This window comes from Tetrao urogallus (assembly GCF_951394365.1).
Source record: "Tetrao urogallus genome assembly, chromosome: 5".
Taxonomy (NCBI): Eukaryota; Metazoa; Chordata; class Aves; order Galliformes; family Phasianidae; genus Tetrao; species Tetrao urogallus.
In genome coordinates this window covers 54,790,973-54,805,892 of record NC_136818.1, presented here as the reverse complement: position 1 = coordinate 54,805,892, position 14,920 = coordinate 54,790,973, and the positions used below count along the sequence as shown (strand labels likewise).

Genomic DNA, 14,920 nt, shown 5'->3' with positions numbered 1-14,920 from the left:
AAGCAAAAAGGCAACTTGTAAGATTTTTCTAATATGGAATTTATGGCCCAGCTTTCAACTTTTTTTTTAATCATTTGCCAGTAGCATACAAACAAGATACTATTTTATCTGTAGATAGTTCTGACTTACATGATTTTCAAAATCAAAGAACTAGAGGAGTTGAGCTCATTTCTAAACTATCAGCCTTCATTTCCTTTATGCACAAATGCCACCATATCAGTTCTCCAATAGTCTGTTTGAACACCTCACCTTGACCACATCTTGTTCTGTTCTTAATACATAGCACATGCCACTGACCTTTTATATTTTTCCCCCCTGTGGAATGATTGGGAGCATTCATTCTCTTCAGGCCCAAGATACTGTATTAATCTTCTGTTGTGTACTTTCATTTCCTGGAAAAATAAATAAATAAATAAATCCTTCTTCTGCTACTGGAGTTGACCTGAGGTTAGATGTCAAAAGAACAAATTACTGGCACTTGCTGATAGCCCTAGAGTACCTATAAATAGCAAGCTTTATAACCCCACTGATTCTTGAGATACATAGTGATAAATATGCTCCTACCAACCAAGAAAAGAAGAAAACAGCTGCATGGCTCCAGGTGATGAGTAGTCTTTTAAACTGACAGAATTTGTATGGCTGCATCTTTCAGGTGGTTTCAAAAAGAAAAGAAGATACAAAAATCTTTGTATCTGCATGTTTTAAAGTAGTTATTAGTGATTCGTGAGTACTCATCTTGTCTCATACATATACTACAAAGAATTCAAGGCTCAGACAGCAGCAAATTCTTTCTTAGGTGATGTGGCAGACTAAGGTAGTAGTTTAACGGGGCTGCCTGTTCTCTTCTAGAACTAAGAACTAATTGAAACTTTTTCAGTGGAACAGTTTTCTACTAAGAAATGCAATATTAGTCAGGTAAAATCTTTCACAATATTTTAAAAATGAAATCTTGACAGATTGAAATGATTTGAAACTGTGTGTTTCATTTTCTTTTTGTTTCAGTTGAGCTTTTTTTCCTTTGAAGTTGCAGTCAGACCATATTATAAAATATTCAATGCACTGGACGAAGATAGCATAGATACTAGTGGGGTGAAAGACTGTGAAATGTTTTTTTATGTAATTTTTTTCCAGTGCATTCTTGCTCTATCCAGATTTTTGGAATTGCGATGCTTGAAAATAAGAAAAAAAAAAAATTGGAGATGAGCTAAATGCATTTTCTGGATGTGTAATGTGACTGTGGGTACTAATATATCTCTGATGTGGTACATCAAATCTTTTAGCAAAGATCAGCCCACCATGAGGTTTTGTGAATTTTGTTTTTTGCACTGTATTTTTTGGCCTGGCAACACTTATGTTTTCAGTGAAGCTACTATGACCTCAGTGTTTTGATGGGGATGGGGAGTGTAGGACATGACTGTCTCATCTCACTGATTAATGGAAAAGCTTCCTGTTGCTCTGCCCCCAAGCTACAAAATCCATTAACCACCCCTTGGGGTGCCTGAAATTTATTCTGGCCATTACCATCAATTAGAAAGTTAATAGTGTGATGATTACTGGGCTACAGTCCCAGCTATTTGTGTGATTTACACCAGGCCAGGGTGGAAATGGGAAGATACAACACTCAAAGAGCCACTTTACAAGCAAGAACTAAGCATTAAGAGTGCAGAGATGTCAGTGCCCAGTGTAAACATATGACAGGGAGAATCATTAGTCTGTCTGAATTCTTTTAATTTAAATGGCATATGTTAATTTAAATGCATGGAAGAGCAACTTTAGTATTCACCATACCTAAGATGAGTATTTTTGATTATGACCATAAACCTTAAATCATGCTGCGCTCAAGGGAATAATTTCATTTTGAGTTGCAGTTGTACCTGGTAGAAAATGCTGTGATGCAGGAAGGGAAGAAATTTGCATTTTAGCCTTGTGGGTTTATTTTTATTTTTCTTATTTTTTTAAGAAAAATAAGTTGGATGAGATCTTCTGGACTGTTGCTCTTCCATCTGTAGTCCTCAGATTCCTCCAAATTTTACTGAGGTAGCAAGAAACAAATCTGTAACCAATAAACTCTTAATCACTAAGTCAGGGGCTGTTCCTTCATTGGAAATAATGCTGAAATATAGAAAAATAATGCTGTAGATTTTGATAGGGAAGGAGAAAACGCTTGAGTGTGCATACAATTAGATACATGAGGATAAACAATATCTCAGTTTCTGGTGTATATCAGCTCCCAAATGCCACTGGTCCTAATCCAGTATTGGAGTTACCAATCCTTCTCTCATGTATTCAGGTGCTGTAATGTGAAATGACTCCTAGGAAGAAAAGGATAGATTGCATTCTGACAGCAAAGATCATTTTGTTTTCTCACAAGCAGCTGCTTCCAAGCCATGAGGAGTCTATGGTGTTTATAACTGGCCAGTTCCGTGTTTGCACTGATGCAACTCCGCAGTAAATAGTTCAGATTTATGCAAGAGTATCATTGGGATGTGAACCCTGTTCAACAGGCGGAGGATTGGAGAATAGGGATTTTACTGACTGTAAGCGTATTCTCTGTTCTTACCCCATAAGTAGGAGAAATCACAATACAGTGAAAATTGGATTACTGGTCAAGCAACACAGGACAGACATTTAAAATTGGAGAACATTTAAAGGGGAGAAAAATGTGTACCATTTCCATTTATTTAAAATTTGATATACCTTCCTGCTGATGTATTTGATCTTTCTCTTTGAGTATCTTAACTTTATGCTACAGTTTTTCTGAAACTTCACAGAAATGCGAGTTCTACCATGATGGTTGTGTTTCCCTGAATCTCACCTGTTTGTTCAGCTCAACTCTGGGTGACAAAAAGTGTAGATGGCTGTAAAACTGCATCCCCTACCTACAGCATTCTGTACCACATAGAGGTTTAGCCATTTGGTTATGAGTTCTGCCAGGCCCTTTACTACACCTATGCAAAGGAGATGGATGGTCAGTGCTTCAGATATGATGTAGTCCTGAGAGTCACCTAATCTGGAGGGAGGGAAAGAGACAAATATTCTTCACTTAGGTTGTAAATCTGAGTAACTCCCAACTGAAGCAGCAGTGAAGGGAAGCTGACCAAATTATCTTTCTACAACCATTATCAAGAATGTGAATAAGTTGCTTGTTTGAAGGAAAACAACGACTCATTGAGGACACCTAAAGGAAACACCTCCTGGCTCTCCCTGTTTCCTTTGTTTCTTGTTTGGTTAGGATTTTGAATAGCTATCTAATTCAGTATGTAAAATATGAACTGCTTGTCACATCTCTAAATTATTTATGGCAATAATCAGCTGAACTGTGTTAAGCCAAAAACTACAAGAAATTTGAGTGTGTATTTTTTTTTTTTTCTTTTAGCCTCTTTTTTCCCCCTCCCTCCAAGTCTTCTAGACAGCTTCCATAGGTGAGAAACTTCATTCTGTGATGAACTAGTTCTTTCCAGAAGGGACAAACATTACACGTTCCCATAAATTCTTGTAAAAATTCTTAACTTTCTTTCCACTAAAACCTGTGGCCACAACTCAAACTAGGAGCAAGATAATTTCAAAATGGCAGTTTATATCTGTTAAAATATATATTTAAATTCTATTTCATTTTACATTTCTTTCTTTTGACATTTCTATTAAGGTTTTTTCAATTCTTATTTACATGCACAAAACCTCAGCATGTTTATGCTTCAGGATGGAGTAGGAAATCAGTGGAGCCTGAGGGAACATGCATTTGAGTGTCACAGACTTGAAATGTAAAAGTTGGTTACCTAGTCTTTCCCTCAGTTTCCCTCACCTAGAAAACGAGAAACAGTAATAGTTTCCAGCCTGCTGAGGGCCTGATGAGGAAAAGAGGTCATTGCAGATGTGTTTACTCAGGAAATGAGTCATGTTGGTCCCTTGAGTTATAAAATCTCTTCTATTTCTTTCCACTAGAGGTGTCTTTAAAAGTTAATTTCAACCTGTCAGGGTAAATCTGTAGTGTTCTTAGCTCTGTGACATAAGCAGTGTTGTTAGAGATGTTAAATTAAAGAAATGCAAACTAGCTCTTGCCTTGTTTCTGCTGTCAGGCCACTTGCTAATGCTGCCCTCTTGATCCAAACTGTTATGAAGGGTAAAAACAAGCAAACAAACAAAAAAAAAAACAGCCATGAAAGACACCTCTCTGAACTAGCTTCACTTTATGTTAATCCCTGCTTAAAGGACACAAGTTATAGGTAGAAGTCAGTCATGATCCATCTGTCTGGTCAGAAAGGCCAGAATGGCATATACAACAGGACTAGGACCAAAGAGCAGAAAAGTCTTAAGCAGAGGCAGTGTGGTAGAGATGAGAATGCTTTCAGTGTAGAAATGCCCTGAATAGTCAGTAAGATAAAAGCATTTTAAATGGAAGTCCTGTGTTCTGCATGGTCTCAGACTATCTAACTCAATAACCTACGTGCTGAGGGGGCAGTCCCTCAGAGTGTGACTTCAGGGTGGAAACATGCAAATGAGGGCAAGAGTGGCCTCTTCGTGGAGAAGCAGTCCTTAGGAAAGGTCCAGGGACACAGATTTCACTGCATTTACATTTTGCAATTGTTCTTCAAAGTTATGAAATAACTTTTTTTTCAGAATGTCTGTCTTTGAGAACCATAGATTTTTGGTTGGAAGTGGATGAAGGTTTAGAGAATTGTTTATATGAGTTAGAATGTCAGCAAGTGGTGAGAAATGTTCAGGTGAGGCAAGGTAATTCTTCTGAAAAACAGAAGTAACTTGCTATGAAAATGAGGAGCAGCAAGAAGCTAGGATCAGGTCATTTCCAGGGTTAGTCAGGAAGCAGTTAAATCAAAACAGGCATCAAGCCAAAAGTGACGTTTATCAGTGGCATGTAAAAGGCTTTAATAGGTAGAACAAGTGAACTTAAATGGTTGTCTTGAAGACGACTTTGATGTTATTAGCTTTTGTGAAACAGCATGGCATGACAAAAATCAATGAGGAACTTTAGTACTTGGCTGTAAAGCCATGAAGGAAAGAGTTTCAATTTAAGTGATGAGGGAAGAGCACCTGAGGATATAACATCCCCCAAAAGCAAGAATGCAGAAGTCTACAACTCTGTGGTAGAGTTTAGGCATGAAACATCATATGCAGGAACATTAGTAAGCTCCTGCATTAACAGCTCCACTATTTTTCACGGGCCTACAAGATCATCTTAAATGCATTAATGATTCCTTTACTCAAACACTTATTCAATGAAAGCCTTTATAAGAGCAACCTCTGACACCACAGCTCTGCTGTCTGCAGTATAAAATCTTTCTATCCAAAAAACTGTTCGAGCAGAGATTAATACAATGGTGGCTGGTAAATCTCGTGCTCAACAGGCCAGTCTCTTCCAAGGTGGCAAATGTAGTTATGTGCAAGGTTGGAACAGGTAATCTTATAATCATGACTGTTTCTTGCTTAAAATATCTTACTTTTATCAGGGTTGAATTCACATGCTGGAGTCCACCTCTTCATGCTGTTCCTGGTCATGGCGGTTTGCTCACTCTGCTGTTCCTGACGCACCTTATAGTTACGCCTAGCCCTGTCTATCAGGGTTGGCTGCCACTTGGAGAGCAGATAGAGCACAAATAAAACTGTGGTGAAGGAGGAGGGTGAGTGCACATGATGCATAGGGCAGTCTCCTGATGGTAGGGAGGGAGAAAAAGCAGTCACATTAGTCTACAGAAGCCAGTCATGGCTGGTGGCAAAAGGAGAGAAAGTGCTTCTTAATGAATATTTATGGAGAGAAAATGGTACTTGAACAGTAGAAGTTGATACCCTGCTTAAATCTGTTGTTTAATGTTCTTTTTCCCTACTAAGAATTTTCTAGAAAGATCTTTCCAAACAGAAACATCAACAGGTTGGTTTTTCTTGTCTTCAGCAGCTTTTTTTAAAATGAGTACAGACAACCTTAAATTTGTAATGAAAGAAAGTAAGCAGTGACTTGCTAGAGAGTTGACTTAATTTATATATTCAAGCTGACAGTCCTCAGAATTTGTCTGTGCTTCTTGAGGAAGAAGAAAATTTCCATAGGATTCGTGTTACTGGGTGATTCAGGTTGCCTATTATAGTTGTGAAATATTGGTAGGACTGGATTGAGATATATTTATGACAGTAGGCAGACTAATGGAATTCAGTGACTTTATTTAAAACATGCAGGAGTTTATTATAATACAGTAATAGGAATGTCATTTACCCTGACAGGAGAAGAGGGAAAAGCCCTGTCAATGAATAATAACGAAGTTATTTAAATGTCAACTTTCTTGCAAACAGTTTGCAAAATATAAATTACTCTGCATGTTTTTAGTTTAATTTTCTTTTGATTTATTATGCATGGAAGTCATGGTTTCTGTACTGCAGTTGTATCATTTTCTTTATACTGATAAATGAACTAGTAATAATCAAAATGTTTATCTCACGGAATGTTTGCAGAAATCATTCTTATTTACCAGCTGAGTAGGAAGTCTGATTCTGAAGAGCTACTAGTAAAAGTTGGGGTTAATTTAATGGAACTAATGACAGCTAGGGTAGTGGGACAGGTATGAGGTAATCAAAGTTAAGTATAAATAGTCTGTTCCTGAAAATTGTTCTTTAGTATATCTCATCTGCATTTCAGCAACATCCACGGTGTGCTAATGTCTTGCTTTTTTTCTTCTCATTTAATTACACCAACACAGATCTCAAATCTCTCTGCAGACCTTCCTGTTTCAAGCAGCTGGACTTGCTTTGACTTAGCCTTAACTGTACCTTGTCAAAATGAAGCAAGTCAGCCTATAGCATTCTGAAAGAAAACAATTTACACATGGATTTCACTACATTATATATTATATCAGTAGATGTAGGTTTTCAGCAGATGAAGTTACTTTCCTGTGTTTTTCAGCTCAACAGGTCCCGTGTTTGGTCCTTTCAGATGATTCAGATAGACGTTTGTTTTGCTCGTTTTATACAGATGCAGTTAAACTGGTTTTCCTCTGCAGAGCTTCACAGAAGCAGCCTGCCCCTCAAAGAATGGGAAATGTGCTTGATACATACCTGTTCCCCTCCAGTTAATAGGAATTTAATTTGATAATCCTATGCTGTTACTCCTGTCTATAACCTGCTGAAGTGCCTCTGTCTTTTGCAACCACTCCAGGTTAGCTTGCTTCCTGGAACACAAAATGGCTGATAATATATATTTATATATATTATACCCATTATTTATATATTTATAAATATATATATACATTTATATACCCGTTTAAGAAATAAAGACAAATACCCAGGCTGCCAGTCGACATCTGTACGTATGCATATATGATAGGAATAAGTTTGTTGATACCCCTGAGTCATATCCCAACAGAGGCTTTAGATGCATTTCATTTGATTCAATTCCACTGCTCTTTGTGTGCACCCACCACTGTTTTGTTGTTAAAGCGTTTCTAAATGCCCATCTGTTGTTGCATAGCATTTATCTGTCTGTTAACATTGAGGTTAACTACAAAATGGCATAAGAATAACAGACTGTAGCTGAACAGACAGGAGGACAAGCTATTACTAATTTAGAACAGGGTAATGGGAATAAGACATAACAGTGGTTCCTTTTATCACTTGCATATTTGTTCATCTGCAAAAAACAGTTTTCCAAGTCTTCCTTGTAACATTTTTGTTTGTTATAAATGTTGGCAGAAGTGCACACTTCCGTATGAGTATGACATTACCTGTTAATAAGCCTATGAATGCCAAATAAGAGATTTGAAGTAAGACAAGGCATATAATTTTAATTTGCAATAGACCTTCAGCATCTCTTTGGCTGTACTGTTGTGAGGCTGTTTAATAATCTCCAAACAAGTTTTGTGGGTTGAATTTTCTTCATTCCCATCCTTCTTTGAAGGGTCCCATTTTAAAATCATTTACCGGCTTAGAGATGCATTACTTCATTTAAAATATATTTTTTCTTAACTCAGTAGGCCAAACTTAATCCTTACCTTTAATTATGAATGTTTATTAGCCTTAAATTCACAAGAACGTCTTATGTTTGATGTAGAAGGTGGGGCAATGAGCTGGACAAGGTGACCAAAGTGAGCCAGCAAGGCTGTCTTCAGCCTTCTGCTGGACTTTCTGCACCTGAACACCAGAGCGTCTCTGAAATGTTCAGTAACAGACATAGCTATTGCAGTGTCCTTCTCCTAGGTCTACTGAAGAAATAGCTGGGCTAGTTTACATGCTCTCCTGGGGGAGATGACCTTATAAAGGCAAAGATCAGTCAGTGGGTGAGAACTTTACATTAATCTTCTAACTAAGAAAGTTCACGCGCAAAGGTCACGGGTGCATATGTTTCTTAGAAGCAAGGAAAAAAGACCACAGGCCAGTTGTTACGCAAAAGCAAAAGGCAAACTAATTCTTTAATAAACTTCATGAATAGAAAAGCTCAGCTTTAATGCAAATCCTCATCTTGGTGGAATTTGTTTTAATGGATAAAAGTCCAAGCTGCTCCTGCCCGGCATTGTTCACGTAATGAACTGACTGCAAAATCTGAAATCCTAGAAATATGGTATGAATCAGCTACAGGTGTGGAATTCAATTGTAAGATCTAATCCTCATGTTGCTCCCTGACAAAACCAACCAAACAAAACAACCCCATGGTACCATTAATGGTAGGCAGTAAGTACTTTAAATATCTTTGTGAATTTGGCTGGCTGTACTAGTTTTGGGCTGATTATCTAAATTTCTTGGTTAAAACATAATTCAGACAAGCATGAGGTGCATAATATAAATACAAATCTGCTGCTGACAGTTGATCTTCATTCCAGTCAGATGTTGAGAGTAAACGTCATGGGAACTTAGTGCAATCTTATTTGTTCACTTCTTTTGTCACCCTAAAATGTGTAGTCAGTATCTCTGTTGGCAATTTTCGTATCAGAAATATATTATTTTCCCTACAAACAATGGAAAAGGATTGCTTTTAAATAAGATATGTGCCCATACAATCTGCTAGTCTTTATGTATAAAACCACAGAAATTGTAGTTGAAATGCTTATATAGTTGTTTTTTTAGAAGAGCATTACTTTTTTCACAGAAAACTGAACTCTAATTTCACTGAACAATCAACTGAAACAGCTTCATTGCAGTGTGATGAGAAAAGACTCTTATCTTAAAAAAATTTGGTCTAAGGCTGGAGTATACAATGAGTTGATAACTATAGTCTCGTGCTATCTGCTGTTTGGCATTTCTGGCTATCGTTATCTTCTATACACAGAATTTAGCATTTCTTATTGTGTGTGTTTATTTTAAAGTGCTTTGGGAAGATGCTGGTTTAATTTTTCCTAATCTAATTTAAATGCAAACTGTTAGCACTCACATGATGCTGTGTGTATACAATCAAGTATCATTATATACTACATGAATCATTCAAAAAACTCTGGAGATCCATTCCACTATGTAAAGTATGACTTGCATTGAAAAACTGCCAAGTGGTTTGTGGTTTTGTGATTAAGTGTTCATACTTATGAAATTTCTCTTTGAATCATAGGTCAACAGATTATGGGACAACGTATGAGAAATTGAATGATAAAGTTGGCCTGAAGACGATTTTGAGCTACTTATATGTCTGTCCAACAAACAAACGAAAGGTAGGTAGTAATGAGGTTTGCTCATTTTGACTGCATCCTTGTAATCCTCTTTTTGTTGATATCTGTTACTATCAAATGTCTAGAATTTCTCTGTCTCTCCATCCTTGAAAAAATATTTAATGATAGCAAAACATATGTCAGTTTACACCAGCTATAGCACCTGTCAATGTACTTTGGAGAATACTCATTAGCAAAAATACGTGCATCCAATTGTTTGCCTATCTTCTGCCTGCTGATCGTTTTTTCTGAAAGTAACAGAGACACATTAAAATGACAGAAATGCATCTACAGTGGTCAGATTAACATCATTTCTTTTAAGTGCTTCCAATAGGGAACCAAGCAGGATTTGACAAAATCCTGCAGAGAAAATACCTTCTGAAGCCCAGAAGGTTTTAATCATGCAAGCACCCAGCTGAGTAACAATTTACTAAGAATTTATAATGCTGACTTTCATAAATGGAAGCTGTTGCTTTCTCTGACAATTTTTTTGTAATTCATAGCTATGCAAAAGGAGATGATGAAAAAGTTTATAATGATGATGAAAACTTGTATTCTTATATGTAGATATACCAGAAGAACTGATGTTGTTTAAAGGCTCCTTCTCTTTCATGTTAGCTGTCCTATTTGATGATAGACAGTTATTACCACTGGTGTTTTCATGTGGACATTAAAAAATAGCTTAATTCTTCCTGAAATTATTTTATTCCTGACTTCCTCAGCTTTTGGTCCAGAAAAAAATGGGGAGGGGGCAAAAATCAAAACCAAAGAGTCGTTAAATAAATGACAATGGTGACATTATTATCCTCTCATCATCTTAGCTGTGGAACTGTGCACCCTCTGTGTGGAAGGCCCAGCTCCAGCTCTTTTCTTTTGCCAAGGGTGTTATGAAGCTGGCTCGTGTCATTTTCCGTATTCGCTTTCTGTCTTAGTTCATGATTTGAATTGTTCCAGGCAGAACTGAATTGATTCAGAAGAAATTCCTAGTGAAGACTCATTTGTGATGGAGATTGTGTATGTTTGGGCAGCTAAGGTCACCATTTCTGCTGCTTTCATCGTACTGAAACATTTATGTATTCGTTCAGAGAGAATACGAAAGAAAAAAGGAGCTGCCCAGAGGGGACAGTGCCTAGCTTTATTCTCTCATAGATCATGTTTAACCCTTTATTCAAAGGAAACTGACACTTCTAGGCATGAGTCATTTGACCTGTTAAGTAATTGACCCTGGGATGAAACAAATTACATTCTAGCACTGCCCCCTTTTCTCCAGTTTACAGTACCTGTGATGGAATATGGATCTCATCCTCTACTCACCTGTACTGTGAGCATGTCCATAACCAAGGAATATTTGTCTGATGTTTAAGGACATTTTTCTTTCCTCTGATAAAACTGTTTCCAAGCACCAGCACATAAAACTAGAATGTATGTCTGAGATCATACATTCTACTTCCTTGCTACAGGCAGCTGCCTCATATGGTCTTAACGAGACACCTGTCAAGGGCTCTCTTGAAAGTATTCTGAGTAATGGCTTGTAGCTCTGGAATTCCAGTTGTTACCTGTTCTGATAAATTTAGTTTTTGCTGAAGAAAAGAAAGGAGTTGGTTACCTCATACTGTTGTGTTGCCTCATGGCCAATTCCTCATAGCTACTTACATGGTTATTATTATAAAAGATTGGAAAAAGGTGAAGGGATGGGAGATAAATAATATATCTTTATATCTATCTATATATCTTTATAATAAGAAACAAAAATAGGTTCAAGTCTTGGGATGAAATCAACTAAATGTGTGAAATTAGTGGAGAGTTACTGTCTCATGGCAACTAGCCTGTGACAAACATGTAACTACTTTAGATGGTAAAATAACTACATTATCAGTGTCATTCAAACATCCTTTGAGATTGAGGTTTGAAAGGTTGGTCTCCTGGTTTGCACATAATCATACTTTATATTTCTTGGGGAGTAATAATAGTGTTCTCCAGAAAAATTAATAATCATTTTAGCTGGGCAAAATCAGCACGACCCCTTAGCTATTGCGCAGTAAAAAACTAAGCAGGAGCTAAGAGTTTTGCAAGCATATTACTCCAACTTAAGTACTGAGCAGCTCCAAAAATCCATAACCCAGCTGCATCTTCCAACTTACTTCTTCATACTGCCACTCTTGTTTGTGTAACCATCTGTTGAGTTGGATCAAGGGCTAATATGCCTGGAAATTAATCCCTTTCTAGTTCAAAATGCAAATGGATGAAAGCAAAAAGCTTCCAGGTGGAAAGGTGGAATAACTCATTCTGGCAATAGAGTACACTGAAGTTGGCCTGTTATCAGTATCGGACAGTGCCAGAGGAAAGCTGCTACACCTGGGATAAAAGGACCTTAGTGAAGGTCTAAGACTGAATTGTCCAAAACTTACCTGAGCAAGAGGAGAATTATGTTTGCAGGGAGAACTTCTGGAGACTGCCTATTCTGTTTTTGTATAACATCAGATTATTTCTCCAGAAGCATTTAAATATAAGCATCTATTTTATTTCATCTCCCTTAAGTATGAGAGCATGGGGAAAAGAATGTAGAGCTATGCCATGCTTCCACACAAAAATATTTTGCAGTGGAAGCAAAAATATTGAGTCAGTTGGGGTCTTTATTATACCTGCTGGCAATCAGAAGGCAGAATTTACAGCTTTTGTCACCAAGAAATTGTCAGCTAATATCTCGGAATCCCCTGACCTGAGTTTCTTTTTTTCTGAAATTCTGACAACGCTGTCAGAAACTCTGGCTACTGTGAAACTGTCATCTCGTTTCACTAACATGGGCCAAGTAGACAACTGCAGGCCTTTTTATTTCATTAGAAGATTGAACTGCTCTACAGTCCTTGATTTCTCCGATACACATACTGTGTGCATGAAGGGTTTATGTGGTGCTGTTGTTAATACTTCACAAACACTGACAGTGCTTTCCCCAAATATGTTAGATGAGGTAAATGATTCTGCTTAGACTGTACCTGCAGCCTTCAATGCTCTTTGTTCCACAGTGCTTTTCTTTGCAGAAACAGCCTTCCTCAGTAGTAGAAAATAATACATTTGTTATCTTGCAGATATTGGACAAAATACCTTGCTAATATGATTCATGTGGGACCAGCATGTGCTTAACTTACTGCTGTTGACATTTTATTATAATAAATATCCTTTTAGCAGTTAGTTAGCTTTTAGGAATTGTCCCATTGAAAAAGAAAGTAAATTTGTATTCTGACTCAAGAGGAATTGCTTGCAGTGACGAAACCAAGTGTATCCTGTACATAGCCTTGTCTGTTCTGTGCAAAGAGAAGCAGTTAGAACAATGAAGTGTTGAATGCATGTAATAGGATTTTTTCAAATAACTAATAAGTTTGTTCATGAATTTGTGATGAATTTCACTTTCTGGAAAAGAACAAACAATGACATGTGTTAAATTGTTTTGTTATAGTTTATTTTCTCTGCTCTGCCTAGGAGATATCTATAAACATATAGGATTTGCAGGACTCTCACTGTCTCTGAATGCCAATTTCTTTTTAAAAGCTTCCATATTTTTGTCTCCTTATTTCACAAAAATTAAATCCTTTAATCAGATGCTGTAAATAATGTCATATTACAAAGGGGAAGGAGGGGGCCTCAAAATAAGAATGAGAAAAAATTCAGGTACTGTTTAAAACTTAAACCACTGAACTGTTGCTGTTACTTGCTACTTTTCTGAATTGCAGTATTTTCTTTAGGAAATAACAGAAAATCGTGAGTGATATATTGTTGTGTAAACTCTATCAATAGAAGAGATGGAAACCCCTGTTTCTCAGTATTTTCTACTTTCACTAAATTACTGTGCTACCTGTCTCTATGACTGATGACACAGATCAGGGAAGAAAAAATCATAACACATGGATCTTGCCAAAGACTCAGTGCCTATTTGAGTATTTGTCAACAAGTCTACAGAAGAGAGAATCTCCAACATACAATGAATCCCTCAGCTTACATATGTCAACATTGGTTTATTTGTTAGGTGCATACAGCCTTTTCTGAAGGAATATAAAACGATTTAAAGTTGTCTACATGAAGCAGTAGTGTTTTTAAATAGTGCACTGATAGGTTAAAAACTAAAATAAACTAGAAATCCATGTTGATATCTTGAAAATCTTGCAAAATTTTGGCATTCACTTTCCTACAAAATCATACACTAAGTTTTATTATAGTCTTTATGAAAAACCTTTCACATAGGTTGCTTTCAAGCATTGCAATGGAAATCATAGCTGTGGAAATGAAAGCAGATGTGGGATGTGGTGGTGATTTTAAAATTAATTCTCTGGAGCTTTTCTTTAACTCAAAGTGTTGTGCGTTAATTTAGACAGTTTTGTTGTATAAAGGGAACTGTGCTTCTTGCAGAGCCAGTATATGCAGTTCATTCATTCCTTGTACTTTCAAACCCTTTGTGGTGGTGTATCTCCAGTTAATAAAATACTGGATGATAGTACCTGCAAGCAACTTTATACTATTTGTAGCATGTCTGGTCCATCAGACATCTCCTAAGGGGTTGAATTTTTGTGTTAGGTTTTTTGTTGTTTTTTTCTCCCCCTCCCGTTCTTTCTACAGACCTGCCTTGAATTTTCCCTTTATTCCTCCAACTGTTTGGATAACTGCTGTGTGCAGTACAGTATCTCTTTTTTTTTTTTTTTTAACACTCTCTAAAGATGAATGGATTACAGATGCCTTCCTCTTCTTTTATATTTAGTGGTTGTGATTAGCACCTTTATCACAGCATGTTAAGCACCATCCTGTTGTGTGTGTAGCTCAAAGATAACGGCTATTTATTGTAAATATAATTGCACGGGTTTCAGTTCTGGCTAGATCCCTAACTGCTTCTAATTCGTTTCTATTAATGAGTTTTAAATGAAAGGAAACCAAAGTGATGAAGGCCCAGCCTTCTGTCCTTTCTAGCATGTGGTGTATGTGCAGAGGGGAGAACAGTTGGTAAATCTTTCTAGCTGTCAATCGAGAAAGACAGGAGATTTACTGACATTAGTCTCAGTGGGAATGCTTGGATGCTACTTTATATCCTGTTTCAGGAATGTAAAGTACTTTGTTGTACAAAGATTGTGACCGAGAGCTATGGCCTCTTCTAAGCCTTGGGGAAAATGTTTTTGTCCATAGAGATGAACAGTTCCATCTGATGTTGCTATTTCTCTAGGTGCTGCTACCCTCAATTGGTAAAATCAGATTGGGATCAAAATCCTCTCCCTGACCTGTTTCTAGAAGCTTTCAGAAGTCTGATGTGA

General features: G+C 37.0%; 1 protein-coding gene across 1 annotated transcript in view; it reads left to right on the top strand.

Moving 5' to 3' along the window:
• Nucleotides 1–14,920, top strand: part of LOC306946941 (VPS10 domain-containing receptor SorCS1-like) — a gene marked incomplete at both ends in the record, with an annotated part of 267,367 nt that overhangs the window by 106,041 nt on the left and 146,406 nt on the right. Inside the window, one exon of the mRNA XM_079536080.1 lies at nucleotides 9,533–9,632. Coding sequence (XP_079392206.1) covers nucleotides 9,533–9,632 — 100 coding nt within the window. The remainder of the gene's footprint in view (nucleotides 1–9,532; nucleotides 9,633–14,920) is intronic.